Raw genomic sequence first — 25539 nt, forward strand, 5'->3', positions numbered from 1 at the left:
CATTGCCTTAACAATAATGAGACTTCCCCCCCCCACCTCCCACGAGGATCCAAGTAATGTATGTAGCATTCAAAGGACAACTCAAAATGGAGATTTCCTGACTCATGTTAAGGGAGTTGAATTCCTTGGTCTGATTGTTCTTTAAGAAGCAAAAACAAATAAGCAACAACCATTTTTTGATCTATATTCATATCCAACCATCTTTAATTCTTTAAGATAAAGATTAGATCGTATGTCATAATTGCCTCATTTCACAAATTGACAAGTGGACTTAAAATAGTTTACAGGTTATCTAAGAAATCTAACAGTGCTTATTTAAACAAAATGTTGTACGAATAAAGAAAAATAACCTAAGTTTTAATAAGAAATCAGTGTCTTTTGCCAAAAATACAACACTTATTTTTAAAAAGAAAAATAAATAAATAACATTTGTTGTTGTGAATTTAGTTTTATCTCTAACAGAGAAACTGACCCTCTCCAACACTGCAAGGAAATTCCATTGCACAAATTACAATCTGTCTGCCCTATGAGCAATGTACAGCTGCTCAAAGAAACTGTGTTCAGCCCTCTGCCATGCTTTTCTACATGCTGCTTCATCCTCCTGGACCTGTTCTTTTTCACATTCTTCAATTGATTAACCTGTATTCAACTTTCAAGAGTTACTTGGGCATCATCTGTTAGTTTGACAGAAGAAAGAAAACTTCCCTAGGGCTGCCTGGGTGGCTTACTCAGTTAAGGGGTTAAGCAACCAACTCTTCATTTAGGCTCAGGTCACTATCGCACAGTGGGGAGCCTGCTTGGGATTCTTTCTCTCCCTTTCTCTCTCTCTCTCTCCCCCTCCTCTCCTGTGATCTCTCTCTCTCTCTCTCGCTTGCTTGCTCAAAAATTAAACTTCAATTTTTTTTTTAAAAGAAGAAAACTTCCCACAGAATTTAGGGAGAAAAAGACATGATATCTTGATAGAAACATTAAAGAACCTTGGAAGAAGAAGCAGAGAAATGGGTTAGAACCCTGGCTTTGCCACTAATCCTTGAACTTTGGAAAAATCGCTTAATCTCTCAAGAATTTATTTGTGTTGGATGGATTGAAATAAATAATCCCTAGGAGTATTTATAATTTCATATTTTTAGCCTATGGCAACTTATATTTTCTATTCGGAAACACTTAACCTATTTGAACCTTCAAGAAAAATCGCAACAGATTAAGTTCACTCTCAAAATCCATTATATCACTGGGCCCAAGTATTAAATCTAAATATATTTACTAATATATTCCTTTAATATATTGCCTTAAAATAAGCTCTATATGTCATTAGTGGTCTTATCACTTATCTGAAAATTTTAATAAAGGCAGAATCTAGCATCTTGTGAGTACTTATAAACACTTATTAACATATAGAAGGTGAAAGAATTATAAAATAACAAGCATAAAAAATTTGACTACTTTGATAATGAGATTCCAGTTTAATGATCAGAAACTTCCAAAGTTCTAAGAGAGTATTCTGATTATTCCTAATTCTTAAAGACAGTAACTTAATTCACTTAATTAGCTCACGAATTATTTAAAAGGAAAATATGAAAGTAAGATCATATTCCTTTTATTCTATATTCTAGTATTATCCCACAATATGTTTCTTGTCTGTTAAATTTAGTACTTCAATTTGTAATCTTTAAATGCCATTCTGTTTAAGAATGAGTTCAGAATAGGCAAAAGTCCCTTGATTAATGAAAAATTTTGGTTAAACCATATCATAATGTAAAATTAGTATTTAGGTTAAAACAGTTCAAGCATTTTAATAGTTTTTAATTACAAAAGAATGTAGCAATTTTGGTAAGAGAAGACTGCAACAACATGACAGTACAAATTATACAAATCATTGAGTATAGAAATATAGAATAGCAAAGGAATTAATGAACCATTCAGACTTTAACAGCATGGGTTCCTGCCTTTCCTCTATACCATACTGGGTGCACAGTTTCTGCTTCATCTTTAACTTTAATACCCATAATAAAACTGTATGATATTTAAGTGCATATATACACCATAAGAAATTTCTGCAAAATATCTGTAACAGAGGTAGGAGGCATAAACTGTAAAAATATTGTGAATATGATGCTGTTGACTATACACCTGTATTCCCACAAAATTTACATTCAGAAACCAATCCTTAATGAGATAGTATTTTCTTGCCTTTGGGAGGTGATTAGGTCATGAGGGTGGAGCCCTGATAAATGGGATTAGTGCCCTTGTGAAAGAGACTCCAGAGAGCTCCCTAACCTCTCCTGCCATGTGAAGATAGAGTAAGAAACTAGCCATGAGGAACCAGGAAGTAGGTTCTCACCAGACACCACCTGCTGACTGTAATCTTGGAATTCCCAGCCTCCAGAACTGTGAGAAATAAACATTTGTTGTTTAAACCACACAGCCTATATGGTATTCTTGTTATAGCAACCAGAACAGACTAAGATAATGCTCTTTTTGGTAAAACCTTAGTAGTAAATATAACTTAATCTCATTTAAGATCTACAAATTAAATCATAACATGTCATAAATCATATATGAATCTAAAACAGATATTTCTATATATGATTTTTTTAAGGCCAAGTTTATATTTAGTTTCATTTATTCCATTTCCCATTTCATCACTTCTTCCTTTAACATTTCTTGTAATGAAGGCCTGCCAGCAATGAATTTTCTCAGTGTTTTTTTCTGGAAAAGTCTTTATGCCACCTTTATTTTTGGAAGATATGTTCATTGACTACAGACTTCTGTGTTGCCACTTTGTTTTTCCCTTTTTGCAATTTTAGACACATCACTTCACCACCTTCTAATTTGCAGGGTTCTTGATGAGAAATCTACTGTAATTCTCATCTTTGTTCTTCTGTATATAATGTGTTTATTTCCTCTCCTCTGGCTACCTTCAATGTTGTCTTTGATTTTCAGTGGTTTGAATATGACATGTCTGGGTGTGTTTTTTGTTGTTGTTACTCTTCTTTATCTGTTCATTGTTTTTTAAGCTTCTTTGTATCTGTAATTTGGCATATGTCATTAAGTTTAGAAAATTAATGGCCATTATTTCTCAATTTTTTCTTCTGCCTTATTCTCTTTTTCCCACTGAGATTTCAATTATACCTAAGTAAGACCACTTGATATTGCTCCACAGCTATTGTTCTTTTATTCCCCCCCCCCCACCCCTGATTTTTTCTCCCCTTTTATTTTTTAGGTTGGGTAACTTATGTTGACCTATCTTCAAGTTCATTGATTCTTTCCTCAGCTCTGTTGAGTTTCCAGATCAGACCATCACAGGCATTCTTCATCTCTCCTTCTGAGCTTTTAATAATTAGCTTTGGTATTTGATTCATTCTTACAACTCCATCTCTGCTGAAATTACACATCTATTCTTGCTTGTCATCAAACTTTTCCATCAGAGTATTTAACATATTAATTATGGTTATTTTCACTCTTCTTTATGATATTTCCAATATCTGCAGCAATATCTGAATCTGATTCTGTTGCTTCTCCTATCTCTTGGCAGTGTGTTGTTTTTTTCTTGATTTTCTTTGTGCCTCAGAATTTTTGTGGGAAGCCAGACATCTTGTGTAAGGTGTAGAGACTTAGGTCAATAAACTATATTCCTGAAAATAGGCATGTCATTCCTTCTGCCAGAGGTTTGGTATGGGAATCTAGGTCAGTCTAGGCAGAGTTGAACTGGGTTTGTTATTGTTGCTACAGGTACCCACAGGCTTCAATTTTCTCTAACCACACCTTTCATTTAGGGTCGGGATAGTTTGCCAGAGGGTTTTTCTAACTGTTGGCTCCACTTTCATCTTTAGTCTCTCCTTTGTGCTGTGTCTCCAGGAGGGCTTCTCTCCATATTGTTGTAATATTCCTACCCAAATTCCTCTATTACTGATAACCCAGTGCTTGTTAGTCTGTGGCACATAGAGAGAGGCATTTTCTGCTCCTGTGATTAACCCTAAATCTTAGGCAGGCACTGTGTCCTTGGGTCTCACAGATGCAGCCTTTCAGTGCTTCAGCCTCCCCACCTGCTTGTAGTTCTGGGATTATCATATATTCCTGCCCCTGTCTCAGGAATAAAAGATTTTTTTTTCTATTGCCCCAACTGCAGTGAGTTTTCATCAGTGGGTCTGCTGTTCTCCCTGTATTTTGGGTGTCTGTTTTGTACGGATAATAGGAAGGAGAACCTGGGTGGAGTTTTGTGCTTTTCCTACAGCAGCTGCTATTCCCTTCTTTAAATCGTTAGCTCAAGGAACACTTTCTCAGGAATCTTGCAAGATGTTGTTGTGAGTATCCAGTGAAATCTGTAAAGAAGAGCCTATAAGTGGGTGCACATTCTCATTATACTTACATCCTCTTGCTAGCCCACATTCGACCCCTACCAATTTGTTAATTAGAAATTAACAGAATTCTTACCGTTACCTAACTTTGCTGTATCTAGTCTCTCCTTGTAAACTGTCATTTTACTTCTGTCTCAGGTAACTTGGTTGCCCTGTTACTGTAGCTCCCTGACATTTGAAAAAATGTTGTGGATTTATATTTTTTCAGGTTTTTCTTTTGTTGTTGTTATCATAAGGGTGGGAACCAGGTTCTTTCTAGCTTTTTACATCCCAAGTTAAACCAAACATCTACATATAGCTTTAGCATATATTTATTATCTAAATAACTTCAATAACCTAGAATAATAATCATGATTGTCTATAAATCAAAGGAGATGACACATATTTGTGTTAAATGAGTATAGCTTTTACTTTTTAGGAGCTCAAAATTGTAAGCTCAATTGTAAACCAACCATTAGTTTGGTTTCAAAAGAATGACAATATTGAGAGTTTTACTTCTGTAAGATTATAACATAGATTACACTTTTCTTTTGGATCTTTTCTAATTTCTAGTAATCAATTATACTAGTTTGTCTCCTAGTAGTTGTATATTAATAATTTCTTCATGCCACTTAAAGTGTTTTCTTGCTATTCTCTTTGTGACTGAAACCTGTCTTCTGAAGAACAGAACTTTCTCATTCCCAGATGTATATGTACATTTAACTGCAAACATAGACACAATGCACTTTCTAAGAATACAGAGCCATTTTGCTCATGTAACATTTGAAGCAACCCTACCAGCCATGACTTCTGAAGGTGTATTTCAAAGGTAGTGATAGTAAAGTTTTGTTATTTCTCACTATTGTTGAAATATGTTCCTTTATTATTTCTAAGTAGATCAAAGAATGAGGAAAACAAGTAAAATCAAAGTTACACCTAAAATAGGAAGATAAATAATGCAAAGATATTGTGTGGGATGATAAGAGTCAGAAAAGAAAGGGAAATGACAACAAATAAATTGATAAACCAAAAAGGAAAGGGAATAAATCAGAAGGCACAGTGGAAAAACTAATTTGAAAAATCTGTTTGTACAAATACAGCCTAGCATCTTAAAAACCTTCTTTCTGGGGCGCCTGGGTGGCGCAGTCGGTTAAGCGTCCGACTTCAGCCAGGTCACGATCTCGCGGTCCGGGAGTTCGAGCCCCGTGTCAGGCTCTGGGCTGATGGCTCGGAGCCTGGAGCCTGTTTCCGATTCTGTGTCTCCCTCTCTCTCTGCCCCTCCCCCGTTCATGCTCTGTCTCTCTCTGTCCCAAAAATAAATAAACGTTGAAAAAAAAATTTTTTTTTAAATTAAAAAAAAAAACACCTTCTTTCTGACTTTAAGATTAATGTCATTATAGTTTACTCTCCTGCCTTTCCTCTTAATTTGTTGTTTTTCATCACTTGCTGATGAAATCGTTTGGAACTTAAAAATCACTTTTCAGCTCTAAAAGCAAAGCAAAAAAAGAAATGATTGAAAATTAGGGTAAGTAAGCTAAAGCAAATGAGAGGGAAACATACTTTGAAAAACTGAACATGTACTTTTTTTTTGATAAACTGAATAACAATGATTGCTGTCTCATAGAATACTTTTGTATTTTCAAGGATAGATTGAAGTACAATGTGAAAAGTCCTATGGAAACATTTAGCCTTTCAATTATATGTAGCTAAATTGTTTCCCTTTATTTTTAGGCTAATTCTCTACCTATTTATCAAACAGTAAAAAAAAAAAGTGTATGTTGTAAACATACGGTTTAGTTCTATTTGTATTATAAAGGCAACTTCTATCTGATTCTGAATAGGTAGGTAATATTATTATCATGTGTAGCCATTTCAATTAAGTTGACTTTCAACTATCTGGAGATGACTTAACTAAATTAGGTAAATACCTCTGAATAGATTGCATATAAATATTTGATACTCCTTTTTATAAATTGAGAAATAATAAAGCCATGCTATGAAATGAAAGAAAAACATTTACATTTAATTATTTTAACCAAAAAATTTTTGAACTGTTGCATGCATTTTGCAATACGATGTTCACAATTTTTCTACAAAAATATATTTATGGTTTATTAAATTTTAGAGCTGGTTTATGAAATTTTAGGATATTCCTTTGAAAAAAGGTAAGACACATTCCTGTTAGAAGTGTATGCTGTGCTAGGGGCACTTGTACCCCAATGTTTATAGCAGCACTTTCAACAACAGCCAAAATATGGAAAGAGCCTAAATGTCCATCAGTTGACAAATGGATAAAGAAGTTGTAGTTTATCTATACAATGGAATACTACTTGGAAATGAAAAAGAATGAAATATGGCCTTTTGTAGCAACGTGGATGGAACTGGATAGTGTTATGCTAAGTGAAGTAAGTCATACAGAGAAAGACAGATACCATATGTTTTCACTGTTATGTGGATCCCGAGAAACTTAACAGAAGACCATGAGGGAGGGGAAGGGGAAAAAAAAGTTACAGAGAGGGAAGGAGACAAACCATAAGGGACTCTTAAAAACTGAGAATAAACTGAGGCTGATGGGGGGTGAGAAGGGGGGAAAGTGGGTGATGGACATTGAGGAGGGCACCTGTTGGGATGAGCACTGGGTGTTGTATGGAAACCAATTTGACAATAAATTTCATATTTAAAAAAAAAGTGTATGCTGTGTAATTTAGAACACTTATAGTATTTAGTATAGCATACAATAGAAAATAATAACCTATGTTAATCAGTTCCTATATTTTGAAGTGTTGAGATAATACTGTATGGGTCAGATCTTTGCAAAATTTTTTTCAAATATTATAAATCTCAACTCACACAAATATAGAGTTGGTCTTACAAGCATAAGATAACCCTTTACTCACTAAATTGATTATAGATTTTTAAACCAGAAACCAGTTTGAAATTAAGAAGTCAACATCATTTGAATAGATGATCTATCCTTTTAGTATTTAACAAAAACTGTACTGTTTACATTCAAATAAATTTTCAAGACTCCCAGTTCCCCAAGTTAATCATTCCGCAAGCATTTCTCTGAAAGTGAAAAGTATTAACTAAGACTATATTACTTTCAATTTAACTTTGATCAATTATTAGTAGCAAATACAGGCATATTGGAGTGGGCTTGTAATTAAAAGCCACATCATGCTTAGGGAGATGGAGATGTAAATTCTCTCATTATATATTCATAGTCTTTCTAATTACCTCATCATGTAAGCAATCCCTCTGTGTTGCTAGATTCTGTTTCGGGTTATCACCAAAGGAAATTGTGAAACTGGATATATTTCAAAATAAAGTGGCAGCTATAGAACAAAGAAGTCCTGGATACTAAATATAAAAAAAAAAAGAAAAAAAAAGAAAGAATGAAACTTTAGTTAATTGTAACCTAGAGAAAGTGTTAGTCACCACTTCTGACATAGTCACTAATGTAAAATACTAGAGTGAGTAGCCAACTGTAAGATATCCACATATCTTAAAATCTTAAAATTCACATTGATTTTAGGGAACAAGGCAGGAATAGAGATATTTAAAATCAATATTCTGACATTCATATGTAGAATAAAACATTCACTCTTTCAATATAATATCTTTGATAAGCACCACAATTACAAATACTTAAGTCTCCACTAATACGTAACTCAGAGATCCTAAGACTTAACATGACCAAAAGGAAATATGATATTCATAATTATCCAAATTCATTAAGCTTACTATTTCCAAGTCCACATGTTTAGGAGGGTAATATCCATATTGGTTTATATATTGAGGCACAGAATACACTTCAACTTTAGATTCTCTTACTTAGACAAACCATGCATCATTTTTTTTTTCATTCTGTTTTTAATAGCATTAACTGTTATTTAACCAGAACAAATTATTTGAAATCTCAAATATTTAATATTATTTTCCTATGCACTTTGATTCTGTGAAAGTGAGAAATAAGATTAATCCAAATTTTTGATTATACTTCCATATTCTTTATTTTCCTACTCATAATTATTTTCAGAACACTTATAATGAACTCACATTTCCAAAAGTTTCTAGTAACAATACCTCCTATATTTCCCTAACAATAGATATTCTTCTATCTTCAATGCAATATCTAAATTCAATCTTCTATTCATTATAGCAAATCTTTCTGCCACAACCTTATTCATAATAATTCAGAAATTCAAAAGTCTTTCATGAAATGTGAGATAATAAAGTGCATATTTTGATTGTTGTTTGAGCAGTTTTATAATGATGCAAAGTGCTGCAATTTTGTAATTGATTCACAGATCCTCCTCAGTGGATGTGATCAAATTGTATGTTTCTTCTGCCGATAGGGAAGAAAAGCATTATAAACACAGTACTGTGGCTTTGAATCACCTTCAAAATCACATTAAGATGGACCTATTTGCTATTTATTGCTCCACATACTTAGAATCACGTGGTTTATTGCTGCAGCAGTCTATAAAAGGTGGTAAACAGCCATGATTTTCTGATGTGTGGAAAAAGAGGAAAGACATGAATGGAAATGGGCAATGAAAATAGCTCTTTCTCAAAGTCTGATGGCACTTTGGAGATTCTACATATTAAATTTACATATACATCTCTCACTGAAAAAAGTTCATGTTAAAGCAGACAAGCTGTCACAGAAATCTCCTGAGCTGAAGTGCAAATATCTGACTCTCTGCCAAGGTGCATATATTTATAATACAGCTGAGCAAGGTTGTAAAATCCGGGATTTCTATCTAAAAATTTATAGACTATTTTCAATTTTTCTAAATATGATGACTTGGAAATAAACTAAAGTGGTTAGAAAGTCAAATTTTCTTTAAATTCACTAGAAACGGATTTATTTCAATGGATTTCCATTTCAAGGAAAGAGGTCTCATTAGCTGTGTGGCAAAAACACAGCTGTGTATGATATAAGAGCTCTGGGAACAAGTATGTAAAAAGAAGTTAGGATTTAAGAAACCTTACTGATTCATTTGACACAGAAAGTACTATCACTGTTGCTATCACGGTTGCACTGAAAATAAACTTAAGAGCCTCTTCTATATTTGCCGCAGACTTTGAGTCATTACTGAAGCTTCAACACACTTGGCCACATCGCAATGCGGTTTTCTTAAATGGGCTGGATAATGACAAACAGATAAGGAAGAGGCAAAGGGAACCAACCGTTTGCTACGAACACATTGTAGGTAATATACAACATCGGGGATTGCATATTGACCATAGGGCACTTGGTCTCAGCATGCCATGCTACAGCACAGGAACACATAGCCATGGTTACAACACAGAGCTGAATTTAAGAGACTCACATAATTGCCTGCGAGAAGGTACAGGAGCACTTCCATAAGCTGTGCCCTGTAAATAAAACACATTTTTTTTTTTTTGGAGCAACTAATCATTGGTAACAATAGAAAATGGTGGAGGAATGAATAAAGAATATGAAAAGAAATACAAAATAAATATGATTTAAAATATTTTTATTCAATAAGGCTTTTGAGTTACTGTATTTGGAGGTATATATATTAAGATAATACATGGAGGAAATTAAGAAAAATATATGTAATGCACCAAAATAAGAAGATAAAATAAAAATTACAGCAAAAGATGGGAACATTTAAATTTGACAGAGAGTTTTGTGAAAAGTAGAACGCACATGATATTTATGAAGTGGCCTCCTTAAAAAGTAGGTTCCCTTGCACCAATTCCTTAGCTGATGCAAACATTTTCTCAAAGTCTTAAACTAAGCAGTGTACTAGTACTTGCTCTTTTCTTTTTCTACCTCAAATACCGTAGAAAATAAAACTAATGACCTCAATAAAATGGCCCTCATCTGTGTATCAATAAAAGTTAATCACTGAAAAACAGCATAATCAAATGGAAGGAGAAAGTTATTAAATAAAGATATTAATGGTGTATGATGGACACCTACATTAGGACAACCACATGCTGAATACTTGCTATATTCTTCCAGTTGACAACGCTCTGCACAAACACAGATTGTAATTCAAATTAATTATTTTTATTTCTGACACTGATCTCTGTCACAAAATTACATTATAGTATACTCAAGGAGAAGTTTTTAAGTATTAGGTAAATATAGACCTCTGTGAAAGTCAATAGTTCATTCTAAATATAATAACTTAGAAAAGACAAGAAAATTTGAAAAAGGTAAATTAATATTTATTGAACATTTATTCTCTGAAGCTCCCATGCTTAGCATGTGAAAAGCATTATCTCATTTGGTTTCCACAATAGTCCCTGATATAGTTACAATTGTTTACTTTTGTTTAGTATTCCAGTTTTTGCTAATAACAAAACCCTCTTTAGAATAATTAAATAACTTTAGATTCAGTTAAGAATCAGTTTAAAGAGCTATTCACTTTTTAAAGGCTAGTTAAATAATTAAAATGAGAGATCCACAAAATAATCCCTGTTGTGGGCTTTAATGAATTTTCCTTCTAATTAGCACAGTAAACACTAGTATTATGGGCTTGGTTCCTATAAAGGTATACTCATGAGGAAATTTATCTTGTAAGTTATTTCTTTACCCATTGCTCCTACATATGGATAGCCTCCCCCAATTATCAATACCCCTCCCCCCAACGCAGAGTAGTACGTTTATTACAATTGATAAACCTACACTGACATATTTCTATCACCTAAAATCCATAGTTTACCTAAGGATTTGCTCTATTTGTTTCATTGAATTCAGTGGGTTTGGACAAATGCATGACATGTATCTACCATTATAGTATTATACAGAGTAGTTTCACTGTCCTAAAAATCCTCCACCTATTCCCACCCCCCAACCTTCACCCTTAACAACCACTGGTTTTTATACTCATAATTTTGCCTTTCCCAGAATATTAAATAGTTAGAGTCATTCAGTATACAGCATTTTCAGATCGGCTTCTTTCATTCAGTAATATGCATTTAAGGTTTCTTTATGTCTTTTCAAGGCTTGATGGTTCATTTCCTTTTAGTACTGAAAAATATTCCATTGTCTGGATGTACCACAGTTTTATTTATCCATTCACTTGTTAAAGATCATCTTGGTTACTTCTCAGTTTGGGAAATTATGAATAAAACTATTACAAATGTCTGTGTGCAGATTTATGTATGGACACAAGTTTGCAACTCAGTTGAGTTAATATCAATGAGGGCCATTACCGAATTGTATAGTAAGTGCATACTTAATTTTGTAAGAAACTTTCAAACTGCCTTCCAAAGTGGATGGACCTCTATAGCATCTTTTATAAGTAAAAATGCCATCAAATGTCAGCATAAAGACTAAATATAGCCAAAATGATAAACCTAAGATAGTTCATTTCCAAAGTTTTCATTTTGTTGGACCTTGACTTTATAAACTAATACATATGTATCAGTTAAGAAAAAAGGAGAGTAAATATTATTATTTTTTAAAGTAATATTTGGTTTGGAATAATGAATCATCAGAAAGCACCATAAGAAAACTATGCATTGTTAAAAACTTATTGGGCTTAAGAAGATTGCTTAGGATATATAATGTAGAACCAGGAAGAGAAATATTTAGGGAAACATGATGACTTAAGCCTAGATTCTCCAGTTCATCCACATAATTTTCTTTCTAACTCATTTTCTCTCTAAAGGATTGATTTAAAATTCCATCCCTAATTTGAGACTATAAATTAAAGCAATAATTAACAATAATTAAAGGCAATAAAATGTCAAAATCGAAATATTGAACTTATTCATCCAATGCTTGGTAAAGAACAAGCCAGCATTCACATTAAATGCAGGAGCTTATTAAATTCAGCAGAGAAATACTTCTCTTCTGTATTTTTTTTTTTACTATACAGACAGGGTAGTTCATGGATATCATTACACTTATTTAATATTTTTACAGTAGTTTATAGCACATCATGTGCTTATTTTATATGTATTGCTATATTAGAAGTGACAAAATTCACTGAAGCACATTATCTCTATATGATATCATATTTTTTCCACATTTCCAGTAGAGGCTATTCTCTGGATTATGTGAGTATGCTGGTTCTCATTATAAACCATCTTAGTTATAAATAAGAACTGAAATAAGCACAAGATTCTGCAACAAGGAAAAAATATGAAAACTAGAATCCCATGAAAAAAAGGCAATAAATAAATACCTTAAAGAGCACCAAAAAAAATGATAAACTTCCGTAATATCTTCCTACTCCTCTGGAAGCATTTAAGAAAAAACAGATTGTAGGTGTACTCCACAATCCAGAGATAGAAAAGAGGAATGTACATTCTGTTTGGGGTAAGAGCTAACACCATTCTTACTTGTGAAAAATGTTAAAGTAATATCTCAGTTACAATTGAATAAGAATTTAGAACTTATTCACTAGCCCCAGGCACACACACCAAAAAGCAAAACAGTGACAGACATAGAATGGAAATATGAATATAAAAAAATTCTTAAATAACCCTTTATCGAAAAGCGTTGGGCCAAGTGTTTTTCAGAATCCAGTATTATTTAGAATTTGCAAAGTAACACCTCTAGCTAACTCTAGGGCTAGAGTAATCAAAGACATTAATATTTCTGCAGCAAAAATATGATAATCCCACTGTGATTTAAAGAAATTATAAGTAGCTTCTTGTTAATTTAGATCAGGTCAGGTTTGGTTACCAAATAAGTCATAGAAAATCTTTGGGTTTTCAAGGAACTTTATTTGCTTGTTCTTGTTTTTTTGTTTTTTTTTTTTTGTTTTTTTTTTTGTTTTGGCTCTCAGAATTGCAGATAAGAGATTAAAGAGCTATACAATTATTAAAGATAATGTAATTAGAAACCAAGTAAGTGAAATTTTTAGAAAATTAGAATTTCCATTGCCTTTTCTTAGGTCCTTATAAAATTAAAGTTCTATTGATAAAGAAATGGTTTAAGAAACAATTAGTTATTCAAGAAAGTAGATTTAAGATTTAGCATTTGAAGAAGAATGTTCAACTTCTAGAATAATTACAAATAAAAGAAAAATTGACCTTTGTCCCATCACAGTATGTATATATGGAAATAGTAGGATTTAATTGATATAACCATTCTAAATGCTGAAATAATATGATTTTAAATGATGACAAGATATGTCTGATAAATATCAATATTTTTACATTCCTTCTATTTAAGCTAAATTAATTAGCTAATTAATTAATTTCTATTTAAACTTATAAGGGTAAACCTTTAAGTTTATATATACCACTCAGAACTGTCCTCAAGGACTAATTAACAGAGATGGGTCAATAGTTCACAAAATATGTAGGTTATAAAATACTTGGCAATTCCTTGAAATTGGAAACTATTCAGGTGTATGAATTTTAGACACCTAAATTATATAAGAAACAACCTTATTAGTTTTGGCTTATTTAGATTCTTGCTTTGATATTTAAACCTTTATTAAAACACCCAAATTGAACATATTAAAGTATTATCTATTTTAAAATCTTCCTTGGATCATTGAGCTGCCCGAGGCATGCCCTTGATCTACCACCCTGGATGACTCAAGTGATAGTTACTTTCTCATTAATCAAACCAGGCAGTGCACAGAACTTGCAAGATGAAAGTGCCTTTAAATAGATTGCACTTTTTGTACCCAGTTTGTTATCTTTACATGACCAAAAATAGTGATAATCAGGCTTAATATCTACTATTAGCATTTCAGACCTCATTTCAAGAATAATTCTGCCATGTTTTTAATTTGAAGGTAGTGCAGTAAAATTGAGACAAACAAGTAAGATTTGGTGTTAGATATTTAGCTGCCAGAAAGGGAAGAAAGAAAAGTGTTGTTTTTTTTAATGAATAAAAGAAAAAAATTACAGCGATTTGTGAGATACTTTCCTTTATTTTCTCAACAACCTGGTAGAAACTCAGAAATGAACATCTGTATGGTAATAACGAATCACATTCTGACAGCCTCCAAATAATGCAACCGGATCTAAACATTTCTATTTCTATTCAGGAAATAATCACGTGAAAATTCTTTGAGAAAATTAAATGTATGCCCTTCTTTTTTACCTACCTCTAACAGTATTTACCATAGTACCCACGTGTAATAAATTCACCATACATATTTAACAAACATTTGCAATACAAACTTTGCTATCATTAACTTTAAAACATGACTAGTTTTATGAGATCTAATTGAGGTATATGAAAACATATAAGTTTTCTTACATAAACTTTGCTTTAAATTATTTTTTTTCTTTTCTTAAATTGACCCTCTTGAAAGTAATTTATCTGCAATTTTCAATAATATAACTCCTGCTAGTACTTCAGTAAGAAACATAAGAGGTAAGTATGAACTTTCAAAGTACACTGAGAATATGAAATATAGTATCACCCATAAGGAAAACACAAATTCCTCTGCATGCTTTATATCATTTTAACTTACAATAGTAATCACCAACTTACTGTATTTCCTAGGGATTTCCCAAGGCACAGCCAAAGGCAATCAGTTCCTCCCAGCTAGTCATAAATGTTCTATGTTTCTTTCATTGCTTAAATATTGCCCTAAGCCCTTTCCTTTTATTATATGACTTTGAAATGGAGTGAACCATGTCCCAAAGACCCTTACCAAGAAGAAAGTTGACATTTGCAACAATAAGAAGCAGCATGCACTGTGTGTGAATATGACGGCCTAAAAGACTTGACATAACGTCCCTCTAATTATTTTAGTCTTCTCTGGCAGTGTGCTCATTTATTATCAATAGAAATTAAAACCTTTTAAATGTCAGTACTCTTCACGCTACAGATGTGGGGAAATAAGTTAATACTGAGGACAGGCTATTTATAACATTTTTTTTGTAGAGATAGAGATAAACATTCTCTTTAAACTTATTTTTTTTTTGTTATTTGACAGTGAAGTACTCATTATGATAAACTACATACTTTTTACAGAAAAAAGAGAAAAAGAGGACTAAAATACATAATGAAAAGCAAAGACATAAGAGATTAATTTCATCATTTGAAAGCATACACTTGACATATACAAATACCTATTAAAAACCTTTCGTGCAGAGCATCTGGGTGGCTTAGTTGGTTAAGCCTCTGATTATTGGTTTCTGCTGAGGTCATAATCTAATGGTCCTGAGATGAGCTGAGCTCCGCATCTGGCCCTGCGTTAACATCATGGAGCCTGCTTCAGATTCTCTCTCTCCCATTCATGCACTCTCTGTCTCTGTCTCTGTCTCTGTCTCTCTCTCTCAAAATAAATAAATAGACATTAAAAGGAAAAAAAAACACCCTTTAATGCTTCCCCAATGATGGCAGAATTCAGAAACCTGTACTTAACCCTCAGGTTTGCTACAAGCTTATCACTTTTAAATCTATCACTTTCCCAAATAACACTCAGACTGGCCTTAAAAAAAAAAAAGAAAAGAAAAGGAAAAAGAAAATAAAACCAGAAAATGGAAAAATAAGTAGATTGTGGGACACAGGGAAGAGGAGATAATTCTGTAAAGTTTATGTCTTGATTGGCAAATCTGAACTATATCCAAGTGTGTATATTGAAGGTAGAGTAATATTCCAGTTATCTGGAATCAGACATGCAAAATATTCAGAAGCATGAGAGAAATGTGGACCTGAAAGTACAATGGTCTCTAAGTAGTAAGGACGATATTGTATCATAGCCTATTCCACAGCCGAGGAACATAATCTTCTTCAGGGTGCAACATATAATAAAAGACAATAAATCAATGCCCTTTCATTTGCAAAATAAGGACCAGTTGATCACTACCAGAGAAAATCTCTGAATCCAAGAATTCTACAAAAATGTATCTCCACACTAAACATTTTATTTTAACCTAAAACACACATAAGTTCATTCATTTAGCCATGTTTTGACGTAGGACCAAGGTCTTTCCCTTGAGTGAAAGGGTCTTCTGCATGTTACTCCTTCTTTCTTGCCTGATCACACAGTAGTGCATCCTCTGCAAATGACACTCTAATTTAAAGTGGCTTTAGAGCTTAAAGTTCTTTGCAAAGCAATATTAATGTTGATTTTTTTCCTATGGATTTACTCATTTCTTCCAAAATATTCAGGGTTTTCAAGACATTCTGAAACATTCAGCTTAGTTTTGTTCATTCTTTTCAAATGCCTATTGCTCTGTTTACCTAATAATTAACTCATTCACCTAATAAAAATAATATTTAAGATAATAATAACAATGAAATTAAACAGGTTTAGGGGCAAAGAAGTCAAGGAAAAGTAGCAAGCCAGACAATGTGAATAATGCCTATCACCATCAGCATCAAGGCTTTCCAGAGGGAATGGGCATTTGAATTAATTCAATGTGTAGGTTGTGGTGTCCTCTTATGATCCGAGTGATCAAATGAATGTTGAATTATGTTCATTGGCTATTTTTAAAGATTGGTAGAAAGTCTGACAGAAGCATGTGCTATAAAAATTAATTTTTTGACATACATAAAATAATCTTCATGTATCTAGAAAATTTCCCTAATTCACTGTACTTCAGATCCTTGTGTTGGTATATTAATGTTTTTTTTTCATGTTTTTATTTATTTTTGAGAGAGAGAGAGAGCGTGAGTGGGGAGGGAGGGACAGCAGAGAGAGAGAGGGATACACAGAATCCGAAGCAGGCTCCAGGCTCTGAGCTGTCAGCACAGAGCCCATCGCGGGGCTCAAACCCAACAACCATGAGATCATGACCTGAGCTGAAGTTGGACACTTAATCCACTGAAACACCCAGGCGCCCCAGTGGGTTTTTGTATATAGCAATATACGATAGTTAATAATCATGTAAGTCATAGTTTATTCAATAGTCTAATTTTCAATTCAATTGTTTTCATAGTCAATAAAATAGTCACCAGATTATAATTTACTTTTACTGAAAAAGGTCTAAATTAATCCAAATTCCAAAGATAATTTAAAAACCAAAATTGGATTTTAGTATTTGACAGGTCAGGTTGCCTCTCATTTTTCTCATGAGTGAAAAGTTGGAAGTCAGTGGCTGTTGAAAATTCTACTGAGATCTCAAAGGAAATGTTAATAAGTTACAGTTGATATTTCTTTCTTATGGTTTAGTAAGATTGAAATCAAGAAATATCAGTTCACGCACTTAAAGTTAATTTTAAGTCTTTTTAGCCAAGCAACAGAAAGATTAAATGTAGATAAAGAATATTAGAATTACACTTATTAGCCATTCAGATAAGTGTTATATTCCTTTTGTAATATTTTAGTATAATGTGTTTTGAATTGAGAATTCACACCCCCCCCATTCATGAGAAGTTACTCTCCACAGTCACTTCTATGAACAGTGATTAAACTAGTTAAAATTGTTTTCAGTATTCTCCAAATCTAACAATAGTAATATAAAATTTTAAAAGTCTACTATGTTTTATAAAATATAGATCTCACAATTGCAGTATTGGAGTGTTTCATGGAGAAAATATTGAGGATTATGCTTTTTAAAACAAAAAACAAAGGAAACTTTAATCATGAGAGAACAGTTGGATAATTCTTTCCGAAAATGTTCCATTTATTAAAGGATAAGCTAGTTTAGAATGATTTTAGATAAAGAGTAAGACAAAGCCACTTATTATTGAGAAATGTTTCTATACCTTTAAAATACTAGAAACTAGAAAGATTACAAACTACACAATGTTAACTATAATACAATTTATTTATTGTGCAAGTAACTTTTTCTGTTATGTTATTAAAATGATAAAACTGTAGGCAACATTTAAACTCTCAAAAAAAAATACCCACAAAGAGAGCAGCGCTTTTTCCTTATAGTTCTTTGTTAATAAAAAAAAATTTGTGCTCTCCTGAGGAAGACATTATAAAATGCAATATAAATGTGCTTTAGGAAAATTACCAGACACTCTCTTGCTCACCCATCATTAGTTTTTCATCCTGGTGGTTTGTTAAAAGTCAGCAGGAAGCATAATTATGGTTTTGGTATATGATAGTATAATTATTTCCCTGTTTCCTTCATTTGTCCACATTTTTAAAGGTAAAAATATAGTCTATACTGGAATAACCAACCTTCTTGTGAAATGGATCAAGTTGGAAGGGATCTCCAGTAGTCCTTTCATTTTGACAAATAGTACAGACTTTTAAAAAATCTATCATTATGTCCCTATTTTATATATATTAAGGTAGAGAAAAAAAGTAGCTTTTATTTTTAGAAACTCCTAGAATGGAATCAGAAGGATTTTTCCAGTATTTATTTATTTTAAAAGGTGTTCTAATTTTAATGATCATTATCATTGTTTTTCTATCAAACTTTGATTTTCAGACTAAACTATTCCAAGTTTTCTATTTCTTCATATAGATACTAGTTTTTGAATCTTCTAATGTCTAATATTTAGCACCACTTTGACATATATCTAATGACATCTTGGCTTACAAAGTAGAAAAGTAGAATCAAAGTTAGATAGCTAAGGGACTCTGTCATATATGTGCACTAGGATATCAACTATAACAATGTGGGTCAGTTATTTTACAGAATTTAGCATCCTCTGAAATAGTTTGCAGTCTAGGTACTAATTTTGTAACATAATTTTCAAGTGATATATATTTAGGAAAATCAATACTTTTAGATCTTAGACAAAATGAATAAACGAATTTTAAAATTTGGCAATAGACAATAAAAATTTAAGTGCAGAATATCATAATTAAAATTAACCTCTTCTGAAGTATTCCAACTAGAGAATGCAAATACTTTATTCCCATACTAGTTATATTTCCAGAAAAATAAGCATTCTAAAATAGTCAGTGTTAGAATGCTCATTCAAATCATTGAGGCAAGTTTCTGAACTTTAGGTATAGCTACTTGGATTGCCTTTTGTCTAGAGTATGCTTGAGCAAGCAGGAAATTTAATTCTATCTCTCTCTACCTGTCTCACAGACAAATACACACACACACACACACACACACACACACACACACACACACACATAGATACAGATACAGATGATGGATGATATACAGATATAGATATAGATGATATAGATACATATATAGATATAGATATATGTGTCATACATGTATTTTATTGTATATTTCAGGATAGTTTCACATATGCCACTTCATTTGTTTCTATAAAAAATCTTCATGAGCTTGGTAACATTATTCTCATTTAACAGATGATGATGCTAAGGCCCAGAGTGCTTAAATGACCTGGAAAAGGTGTTAAGTGTTAATAGTTGCTAGAAAAAAAAATAATTGCTAGAGAGAATGATTTGAAGGTCAAGGGATTCAGTCTATACTAAGGTGAGCTAAACTGAGAAATTAAATAGTTCCATAAGTTTTTTCAGGCAATGAGAGTCTCAAGTTTGAATCACAGGGATTGAAATTTAAGATCATACTGTTACATAATGGTGAGTTAGATTAGAAATGTTTTTTGAAAGTTTTTCTTATAGTATTGTCCTAATAGGCACATTAAGAATACCATAAAAATGGCTAGAAAGTCATAAAAGATAAGGAAAGAGCTTTCTAATTTAAAATTTTTAAAATATAATTGGAATTTAGGTCATTTGAGAGAATGAAATACAAATCTATTTTTAATACACTAATTAGAATTATGAATCTGTACTTACAACAAAGACAGTTGTACAGTTATAATCTCTTTCTATACTATACTTTCTACACTAAGTATACATATACTTTCTATATATCTATATATCTATACATATACTTTTTATATACCTCAACTATACCAAATTAATTCATTCATTCTTCAGCATATATTCATTGAGTATCTACAACGTGCAGGTACTATTCTATATGTCAGTAATGTGTTCGAGTAAATAAAAGCAAATTATGCCACTCTACCTTCAATGCCTACCAAGTGCCAGAAATGTTCATGTCTAATACAAAACATTATTTTAATAATAATAGTTTACACAAATTCAGACCTTATTTTGTAATAAGCATATTAAGAACATTAATTATTCAAAACTCATAGCAACCTTATTTATTATGTGGCATTTTTATTCCCATTTTCCAAAATGAAACTGAGACCCAGATATTACATAATTTTCCCAAGTTTTCAGAGTCAGCAAACTCTAAGCTAAGATTTGAACCTAAATAGCTCAGCATCAGAGCCCAAGTTCTTAACCCACTATACCATATTTACCGTTTTTGACCACTTAGAAGTACTTTTTATACATCATTTATTTTAATCCTCTGTGATGTTCATAATCTTCACAATAATCCTCCAAGGCAAACATAATCTTCATTTTACAAATCATAAAATTGGAGTTTGTAGAAGAGATAAAATGACATACTTAAAAGTCATGCATGTCTGCCCTCCTCTCAAGTCTACCAAGCAGAGCCATCTTTAAGCGTTTCAACATTACATTATTCAGGACTGGCTAAGCATATCTTTGGAACACCAGCGAAATAAAGGTACAAATAAATGAGCATATGCATGTAACAAATTGTACACTTGCTGTTTAATAATTTAAAAAATCAACATAGCCACCAGAGGAGGAAAAAAAAAAACTAGAACTTAATCGGGTTCCTTTGTTCTTACTGTCTGAGTTAGTGTTATTTTCATTTGAATTATTTATGTGGGGAGTGAAGTGGGCCGTGATAAGACACTACAATTTTCGGTGCTTAGAGCTTCTGATAGTTTTACTCCTACTCTATATAACTCATTTTATATTCATAAAAGTTACATGAGGTAGCATTATTTGTGGCAAAGGGGAAGCTGAGAAAATTCAATAACTTGTTCAAGTTTACAAGACTAATTAGTAGCAGATATGGAATGTAAGCTAAAGGTATTCTGACTCCAGAATCCAAGTTCTTTCCAAGATGTCATACTGATAACTAGTTTATCCTAGACATAAATGAGAAGATTTGGAATCATTCCATAAGACAGCAGTTAAAAGAAAGAAAAAGGTTATGCTGTATAAAAGAAAATTCAGGGGACTATTAACAGATAAAAAGTTGTATTATCCCAGTGAGGCAGGACTAGGACCAAAGGATGGAAGAGTGAGTGACAGATTTTGAGTTAACCTAAGAATTTGGTTGACAGTCAAAGCTATCAACAGAAATGTTTGGATAGAGACTAGATAACTATGTTGATGTGATGTAAAGACTGCGTAAACACTAACGGTAGGGAGCAAGGTATCTAAAACACCTCTCTATATTTTGAATCATCTGGAAAATTAAAAAAATAATATGTATGCCTGAGTACCATCTCCAGTGATTGTGATTTAACTGATAATGAGGTGTGGACACAGGAATGGGGAATTTTTAAACCTTCCCAGGTAATTGATTCTAACATTTAGTAAAATTGACAATGCCATAAAATGACTTAAATCATGAACCATGAAATGGGACCATGAACAAAAATAACAGTTTTGAACATTGGTTTTTAACAAGGGACCCATTTCCATACTATAATAGTTTAGAGCACATGTTCGGAATCAAAAAGTGGAGTCTTATCTCTGCAAACTCATCACTCCAAGACTTAGTTGCTTCCTCTCACACAGTGAGATATTAGCAGTTATCCCCTTACGGAAAGGTTGAGAGGATTAATGTAAGATCTATCACAAAATCTACACAATTCGTAGTTACTACTTGTATGATTAATTCCAGTGAGGTAGGAAGAACTATATTTTTTTTCTCCCAAGCTCACGTGTGAAGGTTTATACTGGGGTGGTGGTGATTAATAGCAAGAATAGTGTGTTAGGCTGTGAGATAATTATTGCCCTCTTTTTCTCCAAGGTTGTCTACTGCCTGTTTTTCACACTCTTCAAGCTTACTCAGTGTGCTGTTATTTTAAAGTGAAAGTGTAAGCTCACTAAGGTGATTTAAATAGACCATGTATAGGGTCTGAGGTTGTAGGTACTCGACTATACATCCACAGCAACTCTAGAACTTAGTCCTTACTGTAAACTGAATTAACTTTGAAGTTTGTGCCCTTGTGAATTTGGCAAATTATATACATGAAAGTATAAACATATCTGAAAGCTCAACTATCCTTGTTCTTTGTTTTTAATCGTGCAACTGCTTCCTTTCCCAAGCGCTTTTAAGTTGAACAAACCCTTTTGTAATGCCAAGGTCGTGATCATGTTTGTATGAGCTCATATTATTTCATGAATATCACAGCTTCTTTGAGGACTACAAGGAAAATAAATGTCAGAAAACTCACATAAATGCTTTGAGAACAAATATGCATCCCATTTCATTCCAGTACAAAAGATTTAATTAAAACAAAATCATGAAACTAATGTTTCTGTTTTTAAACAAAGGAATATGCCAATGAAATCACCAAGTCCCTTCAATATGTATCTTTAAGATAACATTAATATGTAGTATTTTACTTCCACAATGATGCTTTTGAGTATTGCTTTTATCTAGACTTTTTAATCACACTGTTTTATTTTTTCAATTACCCTCATAGTTTAATTTTTAAAATTTCCTTTAGAAAGTTTTTTCTTTACTTTTCCAAACCTGTTTCTCATTTACAATGTACACTTGTTTTGTAGCAAATTTAATTTAGATTTCATGTGCATCCTGTTTTGAGCATTTAAAACCATTTTGAGGGGCGCCTGGGTGGCGCAGTCGGTTAAGCGTCCGACTTCAGCCAGGTCACGATCTCGCGGTCCGTGAGTTCGAGCCCCGCGTCAGGCTCTGTGCTGATGGCTCAGAGCCTGGAGCCTGTTTCAGATTCTGTGTCTCCCTCTCTCTCTGCCCCTCCCCCGTTCATGCTCTGTCTCTCTCTGTCCCAAAAATAAATAAACGTTGAAAAAAAAATTTAAAACCATTTTGAGTAATAGCACTCAGGTTCTGTTTTATAGACAATAAATACACTATTGTAATAAAGGAGACGTGGATTCTTGCCCTGGCACTACCTTTCAATACACTGGTGATCCTAGACAACTTAACCTCTCGCTGTGTCATTTTCTCACCTATACATTGACTAAATGAACTCCGTTTGTAAAGCACTTAGAGTAATATCTGGTTTTAGTAAGAACTATGTAAATAAGCACCATGAAGTTGTTTATGCATATTAGCACAGGGCCTGACATATACTAAGTAGTCAAGGATAAAGTTGGAGGTCAATCACTTAGATCTACAACAAATTGTGTGATATGAAATAATCTCCTTGAGCCTCAACAGCCTCACCTTAAACACAAGCATTATAATACCTATTTTGTGTCACAGGATTGTTATGACAATCAGTCAAACATTGCTATCTATGAAACTAGTGAGGGGTACCTGGGTAGCTCAAGTCAGTTAAGCATCAGACTCTTGATTTCAGCTCAGGTCATGATCTCACTATAGTTGGATCAAGCCCCATGTCAGGCTCCAGGTTGACAGCATGGAGCCTACTTGGGATTCTCTCTCTGCCTCTCTCTCTCTCTGTTCCTCCCATGCTCATGTTCTTTCCCTCTCTATAATGTATTTTCATTTGCCAAGCAGAAGGGAGTTTGCTTAAACCAGGAAGCATAGCATTGGAAAAGAGTTGACATCCTCTCCCAAGGAGAGGATGTCCTGTCTCAAGGTTAGAGCCAGGAAATTGCTGACAAAACAACTGTTTTAAATTATGATTTATGTCAGCTTACTGCACATAAAATATTAGCTATCTAAAAATTTAAAAAGGATTATCTTAAGCAGTCTTTAGTGCATTACAATTTTGTGTATGGTATTCCTTTGTCTTTCACATTGTGAAAAATTATATTTCTATTCAGCTGACTCCAAATGATCACAAATTTTGAATTACTAACATTTATTACAGTAAAATTAATTTTAAAAAACCTGGAATTTGCCCAGTGTAAAATAGGGTGAAAATACACATTTATGTAGTTTAAAACATAGTAGACGTCATGTCTCACTTCCCACCCATAATCTAACCTATTTCTTTCCTCTTTTTCTTTTGGAAAACGATGTCTTACTAAAGCAAAACCGTTAATCGTGAACAGCCATCACTTAAATGCAGAAATATTAAAATAAATCTTTTCTTCCCAGAAATATTTCTCAGAGTGAAGTTATGGCTCAAAAGGAAGACATTTCCATCTTAAAGTTAGCACTAAATATTTTACTTGTGGTCTCTTGGCACATTTGCAGTCCATGTAGAAGAAATATTTGCATTTCCCACAGTGGGTACTTAATACTAAGGTGAACAATTCTATTCAGAACTTTCTCTCACTTTCTCAAAAATAAATAAGCATTAAAAATTTTTTTTAAAGAATAAGATTCAAGTTGTGCAGGAATGTGTGCGTGTGTCTACATGTGTCTGTGCAGGCATGAGTGCATTCAAACTTATTGAATCCACATAATTCAAACAGAGTAGGCAAGCTGAACCATAAATATTAAAAAGCACTTTTCATGTCAGGCTCAGTTTGATGTTAAAAAAGCTTAGGATTAATACCTGCATGAGTTGTTTTGTTTTGTTTTGTTTTTTAATGAAACAAATATTTGGTTGTGTCTTCTGTTAATTCCACTGCACCACTGGACTATTTTGAGACATGTCAAAATTAATTAGAATAAAATAAAAGCTAATAAAAGATTGTTTTCTCTAACATAATATTCCTAAGCATATACCAATACTTCTTTTTTGTTGTATTTTTAAAATAAATGTTCATTTATTTATTTTGAGTGGGAGAGAGACCTTGGGTGAGCAGGGGAGCTGCAGAGAGAGAGGGAAAGAGAGAGAATCCCAAGCAGGATCCGCAAAGTCAGCACAGAGCCCAATGTGGGGATTGAACTCACAAATCTGTGAGTGAGATCATGACCTGAGACATAATCAAGAGTTAGACACTCAACTGACTGTGCCACCCAGGTGCCCTTTTGTTGTATGTTTTAGCAATGATGTCTTTCATTGCATTATCCATAGTAAATGGTGTTGTATTTGGAGCTGCAGTAATGTTTTTTTTTTTTTTCCTGCATAAGAACTTAGAGCCAAATAAGATTTCCCTCTTAGGCTGAAATATTGAAAGGTCTCCATATAATGACAAAAAGTATTTCTAGGCTTTTAGGAGTACATCATGATTGACTGTACTAAAAATTTTGTGAGCAAGAAGGGACATTGTATAGCCCAGGAACATAGAATCGGGGTAGATATGAAATTCTCCCAGGGAAAAGATGCTTAGTTCTAAGAATACTGCCTGAAAGGCTCATTCTTTAGCATAATGCCACCTAACATCAAAATCAAACGACTGATTCCTTCCTTAATTCACAT

General features: G+C 32.9%; 1 protein-coding gene across 6 annotated transcripts in view; it reads right to left on the reverse strand.

Moving 5' to 3' along the window:
- CCSER1 (coiled-coil serine rich protein 1) overlaps positions 1-25539 on the reverse strand; it is a 1258994-nt gene that overhangs the window by 271302 nt on the left and 962153 nt on the right. Inside the window, exons 11-12 of one of the 6 annotated variants that reach the window (XR_008295692.1) lie at positions 5704-9722; positions 3182-5454 (exon numbers count right to left, since the gene is read on the reverse strand). The exons of 4 other annotated variants lie outside the window; for them this stretch is intronic. Coding sequence is in view for 1 of the 2 variants with exons in the window: in XM_027060840.2 (XP_026916641.1) it covers positions 9677-9722 (46 nt within the window). In the remaining variant the exon portion in view is untranslated. Of the gene's footprint in view, positions 1-3181; positions 5455-5703; positions 9723-25539 lie in introns of those variants that run through there. One more of the 6 variants, XM_027060840.2, reaches the window with a different exon arrangement.

The sequence above is a fragment of the Acinonyx jubatus genome, chromosome B1, assembly GCF_027475565.1.
Source record: "Acinonyx jubatus isolate Ajub_Pintada_27869175 chromosome B1, VMU_Ajub_asm_v1.0, whole genome shotgun sequence".
NCBI lineage: Eukaryota > Metazoa > Chordata > Mammalia > Carnivora > Felidae > Acinonyx > Acinonyx jubatus.